At 37.4% G+C, this 20,309-nt stretch overlaps 1 protein-coding gene across 4 annotated transcripts in view; it reads left to right on the forward strand.

Annotated features, from left to right (window-relative positions):
* The window catches only part of TMEM65 (transmembrane protein 65), a 73,516-nt gene that overhangs the window by 12,053 nt on the left and 41,154 nt on the right, over positions 1 to 20,309 (forward strand). Inside the window, exon 2 of one of the 4 annotated variants that reach the window (XM_047725163.1) lies at positions 12,795 to 12,875. The exons of the other annotated variants lie outside the window; for them this stretch is intronic. Within the exon in view, the coding sequence (XP_047581119.1) occupies positions 12,795 to 12,875 (81 nt within the window). The remainder of the gene's footprint in view (positions 1 to 12,794; positions 12,876 to 20,309) is intronic. 4 annotated transcript variants of the gene reach the window in all.

Raw genomic sequence — 20,309 nt, forward strand, 5'->3', positions numbered from 1 at the left:
ACTCATTCATTTATTTATTGCCTGTGGCTGCTTTTGTGCTATAATGGCAGAGTTCAGTAGTCATGATAGAGACCATAATGGCCCCCCAAAGCCTAAAATATTTAGAATCCCTTTACAGAAACTGTTTGCCGACCTTTAGGTAGAGAAGAGGAAAAAGCCCATGATTGAGACTGAAGCTCCAGAATTTCAAAGTCAGAAGAGTAGGAGCCAGCAAAGAAGATTGTGAAGAAGGGCATCCAGTGAAATTAGGAAAAGCAAAGAGTTTTGAAGCGAAGAATGTGGAAATGATCTGCTATGATGTATGGTCCTGAGAGGGCTAGTAAGATAGAATTTGTTTACAAGGAAGTGTGACCCTGGTGATCCTGGAAATATCTCTTTGGTAGGGGGACATATTTGAATAGGTTGAACAGAGAATTACTAAAAACACTGCTTAGTCTTAATTTCAGTATTAGTCTTCTAGAAATTAAAAAATATTTACTTTCTTTAGAGAAGCAGTGTTGGCAAACTTTTTCTAAAGGGCCAGTTGTAAATATTTCAGGCACTGTACACCAAAAGGCAAAATTGAGGATATTAATATAGTATTTACGTAAGAGAGAAAACAAATTTCCACAGATTTGTTGTTGTTGTTCTTTATTTTTTTTAATTTTTATTTATTTTTTCCCCATTTTATTTTATTTCTTTTCAGTGTTCCAGCATTTATTGTTTATGCACTACACCCAGGGCTCCATGCAGTACATGTCCTCCATAGTACTCACCACCAGGCTTACCCAACCCCCCACTCCCCTCTCCTCCCAAACCCTCAGTTTGTTTCTCAGAGTCCACAGTCTCTCATGGTTTGCCTCCCCCTCCTATTTCCCCCAACTCACTTTTCCTCTCCATCTCCCCAAGTCCTCCATGTTATTCCTTAAGCTCCATAAGTAAGTGAAACCATATGATACTTGATTCTCTCTGCTTGACTTATTTCACTCAGCATAATCTTTTCCAGTCCCGTCCATTTTGATACAAAAGTTCGGTATTCATCCTTTCTGATGGAGACATAATACTCCATAATATATATGGACCATATCTTCTTTATCCATTTGACCGTTGAAGGGCATCTTGGCTCTTTCCACAGTTTGGTGACTGTAGCCATTGCTGCTAGAAACGCTGGGGTACAGATGGCCCTTCTTTTCACTACATCAGTATCTTAGGGGTAAATACCCAGTAGTACAATTGCAGGGTCATAGGGTAACTCTATTTTTAATTTCTTAAGGAATCTCCACACTGTTTTCCAAAGTAGCTGCACCAACTTGCATTCCCACCAACAGTGTAAGAGGGTTCCCCTTTCTCCACATCCTCTCCAACACATGTTGTTTACTGTCTTGTTGATTTTGGCCATTCTAACTGGTGTAAGGTGGTATCTCAATGTGGTTTTGATTTGAATCTCCCTGATGGCTAATGATGATGAACATTTTTTCATGTGTCTGTTAGCCGGTTGTATGTTTTCTTTGGAGAAGTGTCTGTTCATACCTTCTGCCCATTTTTTTGACGTGATTATCTGTTTTGTGTGTGTTGAGATTGAGGAGTTCTTTACAGATCTTGAATATCAGCCCTTTGTAGTGTCAGTTGGAAATATCTTCTCCCATTTTGTGGGTTGCCTCTTTGTTTTGTTGACTGTTTCCTTTGCTGTGCAGAAACTTTTGATCTTGATGAAGTCCCAAAAGTTCATTTTCACTTTTGTTCCCTTTGCCTTTGGAGACATATCTTGAAAGAAGTTGCTGTGGCTGATGTCGAAGAGATTACTGCCTATATTCTCCTCTAGGATTTTGATAGATTCCTGCCTCACATGGAGGCCTTTTATCCATTTCGAGTTTATCTTTGTGTATGGTGTTAGAGGATGGTTGAGTTTCATTCTTCTACATGTAGCTGTCCAATTTTCCCAGCACTATTTATTGAAGAGACTGTCTTTTTTCCACTGTATATTTTTTCCTGCTTTGTCGAAGATTATTTGACCATAGAGTTGAAGGTCCATATCTGGGCTCTCTACTCTGTTCCACTGGTCTATATATCTATTTTTGTGCCAGTATCATGCTGTCTTGGTGATCACAACTTTGTAGTAAAGCTTGAAATGAGCCAACGTGATGCCCCCAGTTTTGTTTTTCTTTATCAATATTTCCTCAACAATGCAGGGTCTCTTCTGGTTCCATACAAATTTTAGGATTGTTTGTTCCAGCTCATTGAAAAATGCCAGTGGAATTTTGATCAGAATAGCACTGAAACTATAGATTGCTCTAGACAGTATATACATTTTAACAATGTTTATTCTTCCAATCCATGAGCACGGAATGGTTTTTCATCTTTTTGTGTCTTCTTCAATTTCTTTCATAAAACTTCTGCAGTTCCTTCAGTACAGATCCTTCCACAGGTGTTTTTAATTGGCAAATTTAAAATATAATAAATAACTTGAGTACAAGTTTTTTAATATAGGTCTTCTAATGAGGAGGATGGAATTATTTTTGGGGGATAACATTTAGCTTAATTGGGGTTCAATATTAGTGTTCTTTATTTTCAAAATTGTTTGCAGATATTACATGTTAATGCCAGTCTATAATGAGATTTTACGTATTTCATCTTTGAAAATGTCTTTTTCACATTGTTGGGTAGGTACCTCCAAATATTGGCATCAGTCTGTAAGCCTATGATTTTAAATGAATGTATTGATTGCTTAGAAGACATGGAATTCTATTAGATTCTTCTCTTGATATTTGTCTTTTCACATATTACATTGTAGATTAATCCTTTCCAATTTGTGGTAGGTAGAAGCTCCTCAGTTGCACAGTTAAATGGATTTTGAAATACAGATCTTGCATTGAGGTTTGAAGAGTGCTGCTGGAATTGTGGTTTGAGCTAGGAAAATGAAACTGCTATATTTCTGTGGAAATAAAGATCTTGCCTCTTAACTTTTAACAGTAAGGGAAGTATATAAAGCAGCTTAACATTCCTCATGAATCAAATATTAGTTGTCTTCCAGTGACTACTGTTTAATATTTCATATTTTAGTGCTGTTTTGGGTTGAATTTCTTTTTTTTTTTTAAGATTTATTTTTATTTATTTGACAGATAGAAATCACAAGTAGGCAGAGGCAGGCAGAGAGGGGGGGGGGAAGTAGGCGCCCCGCTGAGCAGAGAGCCTGATGTGGGGCTCGATCTCAGGACCCTGAGATCATGACCTGAGCCGAAGGCAGAGGCATTAACCCACTGAGCCACCCAGGCGCCCCTTGGGTTGAATTTCTTAAATATTATCATGGCCACAAGTAATTTCCATAACCATTCAGTGTTTGATAATAGTGGTTAAGGGCTGTTCTTCCAACTATTTAAAATGTAAAATAATTTTTAGCTCACTGACTATATAAAAAAAAAAATGGCTGGATTTGGCTTGAAGGCCTTAGCTTACTGACCCCTACAGTTATTTGTAACTTATTTATTGAAAATTTTGGACATTAATTACAGTATGTCGTATAAAGGAAAGGAATTGTTTTAATAACATGAAGAGTGTGTGTGTGTGTGTATGTGTATATACGTGATAGGGGCCAAGGGCAGTCTGCCCCACGATGGGCCACTTTGGCATGAAGATTATTTTTGAGTTAAAAGCAAATAAAACCCAACAGATTCAGGGAAGTCTCTTTACTTGCCGTACAACTGCCTAAAATATTTCAGATAGAGGACCTGCTCCAGGAAGAAAGCCATCACCACAGAGAACTATGATATAAGCTAGGTATGGTAGACAGGGAGGAACATGGCAAGGCTTGTTTGCTCTGTCTTCTCTGTCCCATTGTTTCTGAGTGGCCCAGCAAATATTTGTTTACCAAACGTTTACTCTTTGTTATCTTTTGTAAATTGTATTCCTTCCCTTTGAAGACCCCTACCCTCTTTTTCTTAGTTCAGAATGACATGTATACATCATTGGAATTTTTGGAATTTTTTTTAATTGTAAAGATTTTATTTATTTATTTCACAGAGAGAGAGAGAGAGAAAGTGCGAGCATAAGCAGGGGGAGTGGCAGGCAAAGGGAGGGGAAGTGGCAGGCAGAGGGAGAGGGAGAAGTAGACTCCTTGCTAAGCAGGTACACCACCATGGGTTTCTGTCCCAGGACCTTGGGATCATGACCTGAGCCAAAGGCAGACGCTTAATCAACTGAACCACTACAGCTGTGTGGATTCCCCCTACATAATTAAGTTAAATTTTATTTTCTTCTATTAATATGTCTCATGTCAATTTGATTCTTAATTTAGCTAAAAGGACCTAGAAGGGGACAGGAAATTTTTGCTTCACTACACTATATTTTGTATATCTCTCAATTCTACTAGTCCATTATCCGTAATGGAAGAAAAACCTTACTTACAAAAGTCTTATTTTTTTTTTTAGGCTTGTTCTCTCATAACTATAACAAGGGTTTAATGATATGCTCTCTATCTAATATCTCTCCCAGCTCTGTAGTGCACTTTAAAACATATACTAAGTCTCCTCTTTAAAAAAAAAAAAAAATCCAATGAAACGAGTGTAACTCCCTTAAATACTAGAGAGATGTCTTCCACTTGCTTTCTAACTTACGGTGGAACCTAATTATACAACGTTGCAATCATTTATGTTATTTTTGATTGGGAAACTAGTACTAGTTACAAAACCTCCAGGTAAAATTTTAGAGAAATTCATGCCAATTTTTGCCATTTTAGTGCTTGACATTTTATTAATTTTTTTTTATTTAACAATTTGAAGTCCTACTGTATGCTTACTTGACATTATTGAGGCACTTGATAGGGTTCTTAAAATTATGAAGTTTATGTTTTAGAGGGGGTAGAGATATTTTAGCTTGAAATTATAATGCAGTGTGTTAAGTGTTTTAATAGGGTTTAGAATGCATGGAAGTATTGGAGGGATAACTAGAGAGCGATAACTAGGGAGTGGAGAAATGCAGAGGGATGACGTTACCTTATAGAAAGTAACATTCAAGTTGAAACCTAGAACTCAGTAGGAGGTAGGTGGATCAGGCGTGTGTACATAGAATTGTGGAGGTGAACTATCATGAATAATGCCATCATGTTTGCAATTTGGGAAAGATCACTGTGCATATAGCACAATACAGGGATAGTAGAAGGATTAGACTAGAGACGGAAGCAAGGAAATTAATTAGGCGAGCAGAAATCAAAGAAAGGTGATAGAGACCTGAACTAAGCTAGTGGAATTAAGGTTAGAAAGAGGTAAACATATTCAAGAGAGTTTATTTAGGAGTTAAATATTAAAACATTTAACTGGACAATAGAATATGTGTTCGCTGACAGGGATATGAAATAAAAAGTTGAACCAAAGATGATCCTCAGATTTCTGGTTTGAGCCATTGACAAGATAATGATATTATTTACAATAGAATGGACCATGCAGGGCCCCAAGCAGATTTTGGAGTGGAGAAGATGCATTCATTTTTAGCTTCTTTGGTATTGGGTATTTGTGAGATAACCATATATAAAGATACCCAATATTTAACTGGCTGTGTGAACCCTGGAGCCCCAGGATAAGATGCAAATTTGGGAATCCTACCCATGTAGTTAGCAAGTAAGGCCAGGGAGATTATGTAGAGTGAAGAGAAGAACCAGAAGAGAACTATGACCAACATTTATTGGAGGGGAAGAGGAAGAAGAACCAAAACTAGGAATAGACCAAGAAGGAATGTTCACAAAGACAGGAAAAAATATAAAAAATAGTGTATCGCAGAAGAAAAGTGAAAATATTTCAAGAAAGAGGGAATAATTTGATACTTTAGATGGGTCAAGTAAGAGGAAGACTGTTGGGAAAAAGAAGAGGTCTGTTGGATTTAAAATCATAAAAAAGACTGAGGTCTTTGTCAGAAGCAGTCTTATAAGAACTCTGTGGGGAGAATACAGATTTTAGTTGGTTGAAGAAGGAGAATCAATAAGGAAGGAGTCAACTCCATTTTTTTTTTTTTTAAGATTTATTTATTTGAGAGAAGGGGGGTGGGGGGAGGAGACAGAGGGAGAGGGAGAGAGAAACTCAGGCAGACTGTGCTAAGTGCAGAGGCCCATGCAGGCTAATCCCTTGACTCTGAGATCAGACTTGAGCTGAAACTGAGAGTTGGACACTTTAACTGACTGTGCGACCCAGGTGCCCCAGGAAGGATTTAATTCTCAAAGGGAATTTTGGATATGGAGGGCAGGACATGTTGGGTAGTAGCTTAAGTTTATCTGAGATTATCTCTTATAGGTCAGAAGTCTGAACTTAATTTAAATATTTGTTACTAGTATACTCATTTCTTACAGACAGTCCTATAGAATTCTAGTCCATCAGGGACATTATTCTCATGCTATATGAATTCAAATTTCCAAAGGCCAATTTCAGATGATACAAAAAAAAAATGACTCACATATATCAAGATTAAATTAATAAGCAGTTGAGGTGCCTGGGGGGCTCAGTTGGTTAAGTGTCTGCCTTTGGCTCAGGTCGTGATACCAGGATCCTGGGATGGAGTCCCACCTTGGACTCTCTGTTCAGCAGGGAGTCTGCTGCTCCTCACTCGCCCTCTGTGTTCTCCCTCTCTCAAATAAATAAAATGTTATTTAAAAAATAAGCAGTTGTGGGGCGCCTGGGTGGCTCAGTGGGTTAAGCCGCTGCCTTCGGCTCAGGTCATGATCTCAGGGTCCTGGGATCGAGTCCCGCATCGGGCTCTCTGCTCAGCAGGGAGCCTGCTTCCCTCTCTCTTTCTCTCTCTCTCTGCCTGCCTTTCTGTCTACTTGTGATCTCTCTCTGTCAAATAAATAAATAAAATCTTTAAAAAAAAATAAGCAGTTGTTTTAAAATTGTGTTGTATATTATGCCTTTAAACTTTACTAATGGGGGGCACCTGGGTGGCTCAGTGGGTTAAGCTTCTGCCTTTGGCTCAGGTCATGATCTTAGGGCCCTGGGATCGAGCCCCACGTCGGGCTCTCTGCTCAGCAGGGCGCCTGCTTCCCCCTTCCTCTCTCTCTGCCTGCCTCTCTGCCTACTTGTGATCTCTCTCTGTGTGTCAAATAAATAAAATCTTTTAAAAAAAACTGTTTAAACTTTATTAATGGAAACTTTTTTATAGATTTAATTTTTATATTATCTGTATTTTCTTAGAACCAGTACCTACAAGATACCAGCTTTTACCATTATAAAATTTTTCAGCTGTAATATATCTTAATTGAAATTCTGTGTTTTATTATATTTACGTAAAGCTTTAGCTATTTCATTTTTTCAGAAATTCCCATTCTTACAAGTTAACAGATTTTTATGTTAGCAACAATCTTTTGTTTTATTTTTTCTGCAGTTCCATTAAGATTTTCATAGAAATCAAAGAGATGATTGAAAACTATTTTTCAAATTAAAATGCTTAAGAGATTGGAGGAACACTTTTTCCCGGGATGTGGAATTTCAGTGCTAAGAGAACTGGACAGTTGCTTTGGCGACCTGGACAGCTGGTCGCCCTACCTGCCCCAAGGGTAATAGTGTTTTTTGCCCTTAAGGCTTTTGGCTCATAGTGTAGATTGAAAAAGGATCTAGATAGAGTTTCGTTGTTTCTTCTACACAACTGTTTTTCCCCTCCTCTAGGTCTGCACCACAATGAACACTTTATTAGGGCTCTCTCTGGTCAGAAAACCTGCAAGAATGTACAGATTCTTCCAGTTTATGCATACCCTTGTACCTTCACACTGTCCTTCCAGCCCTTACTCTGTCATCACCTGTTCCCTTACTGTTCTAGCTGTATTCTTATGGTATCTGGTTGCATCTGTCGCAACTAAGCAAGTGCTAATGCCTCCTCTGTCCTTGTTAGGTGCCTGCCTCTTATTTGCCCTGAGACTTGAGTTCTCTGATAGGTTCAAAATAAGTCATGCATTTGAATTTAGTGTGACTTTGTTTCACCCTAATGGTGAGAGCAAACCTCTTTGTAGCTTTCAATATCTCACAGTGGAAAATAGAGCCCTGCTTCACAAAGCTTAATGTATGTATAAAATCATCTGGAACTCTTACTGAAATGCAGGTTCTGTTTCAGTAGATTTGAAGTGGGACCTAGAAGTCTGCATTTCTAACAAGTTTGCAGTGATCTTGATGCTGCAGGTCCATTGAGTACAAGGTTATAGAAGGTGTTTGTGTTTTTGTTTTTAAGGTTGGAAAGAGTTGAGGTCATGTGGATGTTTGAATTATGAAAGAAAACAGGCAAACATGTGAGAGTCATAATGTAAGATGCGGCACATTTTATGAGCTGGCAGAATTTTTGTATTTGTTGTGACTAAGATCTTACAGTTAAAAAAATTATTTTAGCTTTTTTTTTTCTGCTTAAAGGGGCTTCTTAAAGACATTAACAAAAATGTAAATCATTAACACTGATTTTATAGTTGTACAACAATCACTTTTGGATTATAAATGCTGTAATGATGCATTCTTTTTTGTTCATTTATTTCATTTTCCATGAATACTTTGAATATAATGTCCATTGGTTAGTTTCATTTTTCAGTGTACCATGCCCCTAGTGTTTTTTTTTCTTTTGATTTCCTTCATTCTGTTGTTTTTCCTGTGTTTTCTCTACTTAATTTTGTATTGCTTTTAAAATTGTGGAACATGGGGTTCCTGGGTGTCTCAGTCATTTGAGCATCTGACTCTTGATTTCTGCTCAGGTCACGACTTAGGGTCATGAGATAAAGCCCCACGTTGGGCTCCACGTACAGTGGGAGTCCACTTTTCTCCTTCTCCCTCTGCCCCTCCCCTGCCCGTGTGCTGTCTCTCTCTCAAAGAAATAAATCTTTAAAAACAAATAAAGGGGCGCCTGGGTGGCTCAGTGGGTTAAGCCGCTGCCTTCGGCTCAGGTCATGATCCCAGGTCCTGGGTTTGAGCCCCACATTGGGCTTTCTGCTCAGCGGGGAGCCTGCTTCCTCCTCTCTCTCTGCCTGCCTCTCTGCCTACTTGTGATTTCTCTCTGTCAAATAAATAAATAAAATCTTAAAAAAAAAAACAAATAAAAATAACATTTTGAAACAATCTCAGATTTATCTCTCTCCATATGTTTCTATAACAAATCTCAGAGTTTCAAGGATGGTACAATAAGCTTTTTTTTTTTTTTTCTTTCCCCTGAGTCACTTGAGAATAAGTTGCTGACATGATGCCGTATCATCTCTGTCATAGGTTGAGTTCTGTGGGAAGCAGTTTCTGAAACTGATTAGCATGCAGGAATGCTGTTGAAATCCTCACCTTTGAAAGGGAAGGGAAGGAAGTAGGTTTGGGCAGAGGTACAAGTAAAGTGATGCAGTTTCAGTGGAAGCCTCAGTTTACCTTGTGGAGAGTTCTATAGATGGGATGACCCTTCACTTTTGTTCTGAGCTGGGTATGCGGTCAGGACCTCTGCCTCTGTAAAAACGAGCTGTTGGATATGGACAGAGTACAGAGCCTTGGGTGAGGCAACATTGTTCGGCTGAGGCTGTCTCCTATGATGTCTGACCACTGAGAGCTCTCTCTTGGCAGGAGGACTTCAAGCAGTTAAGGATTGACGATGTATTGCAGTGTCCACTACAGCTGGAATACTTTGGCTTGTGTTTCCTACAAATGAGAACATTGCTTTATATAGCACAATGTAATATGTACTATCATCTGAGTATTCTGAAGTAGTTCACTTTCATCAGTTCTCCCAATAATGTTCCTTTATAACAAAAAAATCCAGTGCAGAGTCACATGTTGCATTTAGTTGCTCCGTATCTTTAATTTCCTTCCGTCTGAAACAGTTCCTCCCTCTTAGACTTGGTTTTCATGACCTTGGCACTTTCAAGATTACAGACCAGTTATTTTGTAGCATGTACTTCAATTTAGCTTTGTCTCTTTCCTCAGAAATAGATTCCAGTTTTGCATCTTTGGCAGGAATGTCATAGAAGTGGTGTTATGTTCTTTTTCATCCTATCAGTTGCCCATGATTTTAATTTGTCCCTGGTCATGTTAACCATTTCCAGGTTGACCATTTTCTCCGAATAGTTAACGAAAGTGGTATCTGTCTGACTTATCTACCGTAAAGTTATTATTTTCCTTTTGGTAATTAATAAATATTTTGTGAAGTTACTTTGAGTCTATGAAATATTCCATTCCTCATCAATTCAATTATTAATTTATATTAATTAATTAATTGATATAGTCATGGATTCTTTTTCTATTTAATGGTTTATAATTTATTACTCTCATATTTGATCCTCTAATTATTCCGTATTTCACTAATGGGAACCCCTTCAAACTGGCTTCTTTATCTTTTTGACATATCCACATTACTCTCTGAACATTTTCTTTTTCCTTATTTTCTGGCACCATAAGATATTCCAAATTCCTCTTGGACTTTTTCTGCTCTAGCCCTGGAATCAGCCATTGTTACAAGGAGCCCTGGTTTCTTTAGTGTAGAATGGTATTTAGAAACCAAGATCTGGGGCACCTGGGTGGCTCAGTGGGTTAAAGCCTCTACCTTTAGCTCAGGTCATGATCTCAGGGTCCTGGGATCGAGCCCCACGTCGGGCTCTCTGCTCAGCAGGGAGCCTGCTTCCTCCTCTCTCTCTGCCTGCCTCTCTGCCTACTTGTGATCTGTCAAATAAATAAATAAAAATCTTAAAAAAACAAAACAAAACCAAGATCTGGCCATTAGATGCGCTCATAGCTATTGGGGTGTTGCTATTTCCACCCCCACTGTGGACAGGGCTAGTGAATATATAAATATATGTATTTATATATGTAATATCATTTCTGTTTCTCTATATTATAAAATGAGAGTTCATAGCAGTTTCTTCAATTCTGACCTAGCGCCACAGCGTACATCCTAGTTTTCTCTCTTCCTGTATTTCTAACTCTATTCTATGGCGAAAAAATACCTGACTCCCGTTATCTTTAATATACTTATTAATTATATCACTCTTCCTACATGTCACCAATATCCCATCACCACCACTGCCAACATACTCCTATATAGATGCTCTTCTCACCCTAGCTATAGCACTGACACCCTGAGCCACATCCCCTCTCTTTTACCATAGGGAAGCCTTTCTCACCTTATTTGGGTTCTGACAGATTGTGCCAGACTGACCGCTGTGTGAACACTTCCTCCCTCACCCTTGAGCTTCTTTCTCTGAGACCCTGTCCTGCCTGCCACACAGTTGCCTACCTCATTGATTCCCACTTTATGGCTTTTAGATTGAATTTTATGGGAAGGAAAAGGGAAACCTCCCTCCCCTCACTTATTTAAATCTTTGCAGTGCTTTAAGGCCAGATTCAAAACTTCTTCCTGGGGGCTGTCTCCCATTTCTTAAGGCTACAAATTTTCCGTTTTGAAAATTTACATTTTTTTTTTTCCCTCTAATCATCTTATATATGTTTTTATATCCTTGAGATTAGGGCTATTTTCTTCTTTGTTTTTTGTTGTTTTTGTTTGCTTTTTGGTAGTTTTTAATAACTTTTTTTCAGCAATGAATGTACATTTTAAAAAGCTTTGCCAGCTGATTTATGATAAAATTATTTTACTTCAATTAAACATAAGATTCAATCACTGAACTTTGCTTTAGTTAGCTATTCTTTCACAGATAGTTGAATGATAGTAAATTAAGTGATTTAAGTGGAAAACATTTAACTTCTAAGGAAGAGAATCTTGTTCTCTTTTATTTTCCATTAACTTATATATATATAGAAAAAATAATATATATGAAATGCTAATGCCCTGTTTTTTCCCTGGATTTATGCCCATTTCATTAAATAATCCAGTTTTTTATTATTATAAGCATTCCTTGCTTTGCATAGTCCCCAAAATGCATCAATTTCAGTGACTATGTTTTAGTTACATAACAGCAGTTTTGAACAACACAGTTCAAATTTTATTTACTATAGTATGTTAACTGTGAGTAATTGTATAAAATGCAAACTTTGCCATCTACAAGCACTGTGTAACAACAGATGTGCATCATGATCATGACCAATCATATCACTCTTTCAGTCTCTCTGTGACTGGTCACTACTTAATCTGTTGTTCAGTTCACACATAGAAAACAAAATGTGTAGTTTGCATTGCCTTCTTGTCTCTTCATGATAAACCCATGAGATGTTTTGAAAAAATGGATAATCAAAAGAGAATTGACCAAAAAAGATGAAAGTACAGCAAAGAAATGAGAAGTGATCATGCATTAGTTTTACTATTCTAAATTTCCCTTTATGTTCAGAACTGCTGGCAAGAGAATTTTTATTGTTCTGAAAAAAATTTTAAAGGCAACAGAACAATTGTAATTTTCCCTATTAGTGTTAAAGCTTTATGGTTTCATCTTGCATTGTCGTTTTTTTAAAAATTTCTTTTCAGCATAACAGTATTCATTGTTTTTGCACCACACCCAGTGCTCCATGCAATGTGCCCTCCCTAATACCCACCACCTGGTTCCCCCAACCTCCCACCCCCAACCCCTTCAAACCCCTCAGGTTGTTTCTCAGAGTCCATAGTCTCTCATGGCTCACCTCCCCTTTCAATTTCCCTCAACTCCCTTCTCCTCTCCATCTCCCCTTGTCCTCCATGCTATTTGTTATGCTCCACAAATAAGTGAAACCATATGATAATTGACTCTCTCTGCTTGACTTAGTTCACTCAGCATAATCTCTTCCAGTCCCGTCCATGTTGCTACAAAAGTTGGGTATTCATCCTTTACTTCAAAATTTCATATATATTTTTTATTTATACATATTTTATTTACTTTATCACTTGAGTACCTTTTGATTTTATAATATTTTTAGCATGCAGATATCCCAAACCTGAAATTGCCATTGTGAAGCAAGCAAAGAAGGTATCATCAGCAGAGACCCCTGATAGTTTTGGTATAGTACAATCTTAACAATATTGATTCATTGTCAGATGTTATTGCAAATAACAAAGCACCTATTTGACAGAACTTCTTGCCTGTCTGAAATAGAATCTTTTGGTTATAATAATAATCTTTGTTTTTTGCACCTGTTTTAGACTATCTGTAGAGTATTTTTATTATCTAATCCTAGGCTTTGTGGATGGAATAATAATTGCATGTTTAATTAACTGAAGGATTAAATTTATAACCTTAACAAGACACAAAACCACTTGTATGTAATTATATATAAATGATATATTTAAAAATTTATTGAAATGGGCCACCTGGTTGGCTCAGTCAATTAAACATCCGACTCTTAATTTCGTTTCAGGTCATCTCAGAGTCCTGAGATTGAGCCCTGTGCCGGGCTCCATGCTGGTTATGGAGCCTTCTTAAGATTTTCTCCCACACCCTCTGCTCCTCCCCGCTCACTCCTGTGTGCCCAGTCTCTCTCTCTCTCTAAAAAAAAAAAAAAAAAAAAAAAAAAAAAAAAAAAAAAAATTGAAGTAACCAAGAGAGTGAGACATAAGAAGCAACAAAAATTATGAATTTCTTTAGGATGAATGAGTAGGGTAAAAAGGACCACAAACAGGAAAATCTTCAGAATATTGTAAGGAAAAACTGTTTTTAAGTAACTGAACTTCAGGAAATACATGTTTGTTTGTTTGTTTGTTTTTTAAGATTTTTATTTATTTATTTATTTGACAGAGATCACAGTAGTCAGAGAGGCAGGCAGAGAGAGAGAGAGAGGAGGAAGCAGGCTCTCCACTGAGCAGAGAGCCCGATGTGGGGCTCAATCCCAGGATCCTGGGATCATGACCCAAGCTGAAGGCAGAGGCTTTAACCCACTGAGCCACCCAGGCGTCCCGGGAAATACATTTTTAAAATATATTTTTGAATATTTCGTAGCCTTATTTTAAAGTCATTCATGAATTTTTTTTAGACCCAGTTTCCATACAGCTTGGTATCTAACTTGTGCTGCATGTGCTTGTTGGAGGCATTATGTTGTGTGCATGTGCATGTGCATGTGTGTGGGTATAAGAGAAAGATTAGGGAAGGGAAGGAGAAATAAAAATAACTATCTCTCTGTCCTTATTTTATTTATTTTGATTACTATTTAATATAGATATGTTGTCTAAGAAGTATAACACATGTATGAAAAGATACCAAAAATATTTTATGGAACAATTGAAATTTTGTAAAAATAAAGGTTAAATGCAACTCAGTTTTCTTAGAATGTATGTATATTGTCAAGAGCAAAGACCAGTCTATAAAACTTAAAGAAATATAGATACATACATACATACATTAACAGATTAGTACATTTCCTGCAAAAAATCCTGCAGTATATTCTATTTGACCAATTCTGATGTAATTTTAAAATTAAAAAGTTTTCGTGTCTGTGTATATGTAGAAGTTAAATGTTTAATGCTAATGCCTTTTTTGTTGTTGATGTTAGAGAGCTTGAGAGAATGTGGGTGTGGGAGGGGCAGAGGGAAAGGGAGAGAGAGAATCTTAAGGAGGCTCCTTGCCTAGCGTGGAGTCCAATAAAGGGCTTGATCTCATGACCCTGAGATCATGACCTGAGCTGAAATCAAGAGTTGGATGCTTAACCAACTGAGCCTTCTGGACACCCCAAAGCAAATGTCTTTTTAAGAATAAAGTTTTAATTTTGAATTATTCTGAAGATTGTTTACTTAGCCTTCATTTTTAGGATAACATAGGGAAAAAGGAATGATAATGATTCCATAGATGATCACAGATAGCAGCAGGAGGTAAAGTGCTGCTGAACAATAACTATATTAATAGTAGAACTTAACCTGTCAGTGATCAGCTTTTGAGATTCAGTCTTTAGTTGTATTCCTGCTTACTGTAGGGTGCTTTTTTGAGTATTTAGTTGATAGCACTATATATTTTTTTAAGACCCTATTTCTTATGCAATAAGGAAGAAATATAGAATAAGAATCTTAGATCAAAGGGAGTTGAGGGAAATTGGAAGGGGAGGTGAACTATGAGAGACTATGGACTCTGAAAAACAACCTGAGGGTTTTGAAGGGGTGGGGGGGGATGGGAGGTTGGGGGAACCAGGTGGTGGGTATTAGAGAGGGCACGGATTGCATGGAGCACTGGGTGTGGTGCAAAAACAAGGAATACTGTTAAGCTGAAAACAAATAAAAAAGTAAAAAAAAAAAAAGAATCTTAGATCTAGAAAGGATTACACTACCTAAACTCATTTTATGTAACATGGAATAGATCTAGAGGTTTGTGACATGTTCAAGATGTGGCAGCTAGTTACATGTATATTAGAGTGACGATTAGTGTCGAGTCCTTTGGGTTTTTAGTACAGCGTTCTTTTTGTTGTGATAAAATTCTTCATGGTTAGAAGATTAGTGGTTGACTATAGGGTGTTAAGTTGTTCTGAAACAATCGGAAGCCATGTATTTTCCCATTCAAAAAATGTTTAATTTGGTAAGCATAAGTCAATTGATTTCCTCCTCTTTTAACTGTGATGGATTTTTGAAAAATGATTTATCTGAAAGGAAATTATTTCTTAGGATGGGAAAAAAAGCATTAGAAAATGATATTAATACTTAAGTTAATTGCAGTTTTACTTCAATTTCAGATATTAATGTATGACCAATGTTTTGGCAGTGTTTTATGTATTAATATATAATTGATTCTTGGTTTTCTGTGTTTTCCTGTTGAAGTTTTATTCATTGTGAGAGAAGTAGAAGAAGAGAATGAGAACCTGGGTTCTAGATCCAGCTGTGTAGCCTTGAGTAAGTCACTTAACATCTATGGGCCTAAGAGGCTGCATCTTCAAAGTGGAACATTAAGTCAGTGTTTCTCATTAGGTATACTACTGGCATTTGGACTGGATAATTCTTTATTAAGAAGGACTCTCTAATGCATTACAGGGTGTTTAGCTTCCCTAATGCCAGTAACATTTCCCAGTCACCATCACATCCAGAAGCAACCCTGCATTTCCGAGCAAGGGTTAAGGTATACTCTATGTTGAAAACTACTGGCAGATGGTTTCTAAGGATGCTTTCAGCTCTAACATTCCGTGAAAGAATTCTTACTTAGAAATTACTGGAAAGGAAAGAGGTAATGCATTGACTGAAAAATCTCTGCTTCTCCCTAGTATTAAGCAATTTTATTTTAAAATGAATGTCCTCTGGGGATCTATGTAACTATACCCACAGATATATGAACCATTTATTGTGTCAAGATGAAATATTATATTTTTCTAGCTCTCTTTAAGCTTTCCATCTATAATATAATATACCTATTTATATGATTTTTCTAAGGTCTCTTAAAGTTCTATAATATTGTCTCTATGTAATAAGTAAAAGTAGGAAGATGTGGTTATTTTTAAAAAGTTATACTGTGGGGGCACCTGGGTGGCTCAGTCAGTTGTGTCTGCCTTTGGTTTGGGTCATGATCTCGGGGTCCTGGGATCGAATCCCATCTCAGGCTCCTTGCTTCTCCCTTTCCCTCTGCTGCCCCCCCCGCTTGTGCTCATGCCCTCTCTATCACTGTCAAATAAATAAAATCTTTAAAAAAAAAAACTGTACTGTTGTTTTTATCTTAACCTTTTAAAAAAAAGGAATATCATTATGTATAGTAATTATTTCCTTTTTCTGTCTTTGGCATGAAGGAAAGGAAAGAATATAGTCTCTGTGTTAAGTGGTGTGTATAATTTTTAAGTACACAAGTTAGACATGTAAAAGCAACCACAAATCAATAATATGTTTGATTATCTTAAAAATACTCTGTGAAATGGGAGAGGCAAGATGGTGGAAGAGTAGAAGACCTTGCTTCATCTGGTCCCTTGAATTTATCTAGGTAACTATCAAATTATTCTGAACACCCATGAATACCTGAGGTGTAAGAAAAGAATTTCTGGAACTCTACAAGTAGAAAAGCAACCACTTTTTGCAAGGTAGGAGGTGCAAAGTGAATCTTAAGGCAGATATCAGACGATTACCAGGGGAGGGAGCCTCCTCTAGGAGGGGCTGAGCCTGTGTGTGCACGACAGGGCAACAGCCCTCAGTACGGTGGGGGTGGTGGTGGTGATGGCCTTGTAAAGAACACTAATGTGCAACCCTCTGCTTTCCCCCAGGAAGGGTGGAGTGGATGCGTATTTGAACAGGTGACTGTTCTCTATGCCAGGGCCCTGCAAAGTGCAGAAATGTAGCAACCTTCTGACTGCCTCTAGGAGGATCATTGTAGGTGCACACCGTGAAGACTGTTTATCCCTGAGGGTTTACTGAAGAGAGAGGACTGTGATCTTTTGGCCCTGGGGCTGCAGATATGGGGCAGCAATTTCTATTTTGATCCTCTAAAGAGGTGTGGAAAGTCTTCAAGGAACAAAAGCCACACAGAGCAACCAAAAACAGCTTATACTGAGCCCAGCCCCCAGGGGCCATGCAACTCTGCCCAGGCAAAGACACCTGAGAGTCAGTGCAGCAGGCCTCTCCCCCAGAAGACCAATTGGAAGAACAGGTGAATAGGAAGTTTATGAACCACACAGAACTGTAAAACTCCAGCGCTAGGAGAAAATAGTATATAGAATTCAAGGTTTTTTCTTATGATTTGTTTGCCTTTCAGTTTAATATCTTCCATTTCTTTTTTTTTTCTTTTTTCCCTTCTCAACTAGTTTCTTATTTTATCAACTTTTTTTAATGTTCATTTTTTGCATTTCCATTTTATAGATTTATTCTTCATTTTTTACTTCCTCTCACTCTATTCAATTTTATTTTTGTATATATGTAAGTTTTGCTCTTTTTACAGTTTTGGGATTTAGTCTCTTTTAACACACAGACCAAGATACACCAGGACCAAGTGGAGCACCCTGTTTTGTCCATCCTGTGAGATTATATTCTCTCCTCCCCTCCATGTTTTTTTCCCTTTCTCCTTTGTTTTCTTTTTCTTCTTCTTTTTCTGGTTTCTGACCTCTTCTGATTTTTCTAGTGTGTATTTCATTTGGGTTTTGGTTGATATTTTTGATAGTACTCACTTGTTCATCATTGTTCTCTGAGCCAAATGACTAGAAGGAGGAATTCACAACAAAGAACCAGAGATAATACTCTTTGCCATAGATCTAATCAATATGGATATAAGTAAAATGTTAGAGATGGAATTCAGGATAATAATTATAAAGTTACTAGCTGGGCTTGAAAAAAAGCATAAAAGACACTAGAGAATCTCTTTGTGCAGAATGAGATCTAATCAGGCCAAATTAAAAATGCTTTGACTGAGATGCAGTGTAAGTTGGATGCTCTAACAGCTAGGGTAAATGAGGCAGACAAGAGAGTAAGTGACATGGAAGACTAGTTGATGGAAAGGAAGGAAGCTGAGGAAAAGAGAAAAACAACTAATGGACTATGAGGGGAGGCTTTGAGAAACCAGTGATGCCATGAAACAAAAAACAGCAGAATTATTGGGGTGCCCAAGGGAGAAGTAAGAGGGATAGGGCCAGAAGGTATATTTGAGTAAATCATAGCTAAGAACTTCCCTAATATGGGGAAGGAACCAGGCATTCAAATCCAAGAGATAGAGAGGACCCCTCCCAAAATCAATAAAAAATAAATCAACACCCTGACATATAATAGTGAAGCTTGCAAATTTCAGAGATAAAGAGAAAATCCTGAAAGTAGTTCAAGACAAGAGGTTCCTAACATACAGGAGTATAAACATTAGACTGGCACCAGACCTTTCCACAGAGACCTGGCAGGTCATGATATATTTCCGTTACTAAAAGAAAAACATACAACCAAGAAAACTTTATTCAGCAAGGCTGTCATCCAGAATGGAAAGAGAGATAAAGAGCTTCCAGGAAAGACAGAAATTGAAAGAATATGTGACCATCAAGCCAGTATGGGGGGTGGTGGTGGCTGTAAGCGAAGAGAGAGCCCAAGAGTAATATAGACCAGAAAGAAACACAGTCTTCAGAAACAGAGACTTTACAGGTAATACAAGGAGATTAAATTCATATCTTTCAGTAGTTACTCTGATTGTAAATGAGCTAAATGCTCCAATCAAAAGACACAGGATGTCAGATTGGTAAAAAAGCAAGACCCATCAATATGACAGGTGACTCATTTTAGACCAAAAGACATTTCCAGACTGAAAGTGAGGAGGTAGAGAACCATTTATTATGCTAATGGACCTCAAAAGAAAGTTGGGGTAGCAGTCCTCAGATAAATTATTTTAAACCAAAGACTGTAGTCAGAGATGAAGAGGAGCACTATATCATACTTAAAGGGTTCACTCAACAAGAAGATTTTACAGTTATAAATATTTATGCTTCTAATTTGGGAGCAGCCAAATATATCAACCAACTAATAACCAAATTAAAGAAACATGTTGATAATAATACAACAATAGTAGGGGACTTCAGTACCCCACTCACAACAATGGACAGATCATCTAAGCAGAAGATCAACAAGGAAACAAGGGCTTTGAATGACACACTAGACCAGATGGACTTCACAGGTATGTACAGGGCATTCCATCCTAAAGCAACAGAATACACATTCTTCTTGAGTGCACATGGAACTTCCTCCAGAATAGAACATATACTGGGTCACAATTCAGGTCTCACCTGGTACCAAAATATTGGATTATTCCCTGCATATTTTCAGACCACAGTGCTTTGAAACTTGAACTCAGTCACAAGAGGAAATTTGGAAGGAACTCAAACACTTGGAGGTTAAAGAGCATCCTACTAAGGAATGAATAGGTCAACCAGGAAATTAATGAAGGATTTTTAAAAATCATGGAAACTAGTGAAAATAAAAACACAACTGTTCAAAACCTTTGGAATACAGCAAAGGTGGTTCTAAGAGGGAAGTACATTGCAACACAAGCCTCTTAAAAAAATTAGAAAAATCTCAAATACACAAGCTCACCTTACACTTAGAGGAGCTGGAGAAAGAATAGAAAATTAAACCTAAACCAGCCAGGAGAAGAGAAATCATGAAGATCAGAACAGAAATCAATGAAATAGAAACTAGAAGAACAGTAGAATAGATCAAAAGAACCGGAAGCTGGTTTTTTGGAAAAATTGATAAGATTGATAAGCCACTAGCCGGACTTATCAAAAAGAAAATAGTAAGGACCCAAATTAATAAAATCATGAATGAAAGAGGAGAGATCATGATCAAAACCAAGGAAATATGAACAATTTAAGGAACATATTATGAACAACTATATGCCAACAAATTAAGCAGTCTGGAAGAAATGGATGCATTCCTGAAAATTTATAAACTACCAAACCTGAAACAGGAAGAAGTAGAAAATCTGAACAAACCCATAACCAGCAAGGAAATTGAAGCAGTAATCAAAAATTTCCCCCAAAACGAGAGTTCAGGGCCAAATGGCTTCCCTGGGGAATTCTACG

This window comes from Lutra lutra, chromosome 4 (genome assembly GCF_902655055.1).
Source record: "Lutra lutra chromosome 4, mLutLut1.2, whole genome shotgun sequence".
Taxonomy (NCBI): Eukaryota; Metazoa; Chordata; class Mammalia; order Carnivora; family Mustelidae; genus Lutra; species Lutra lutra.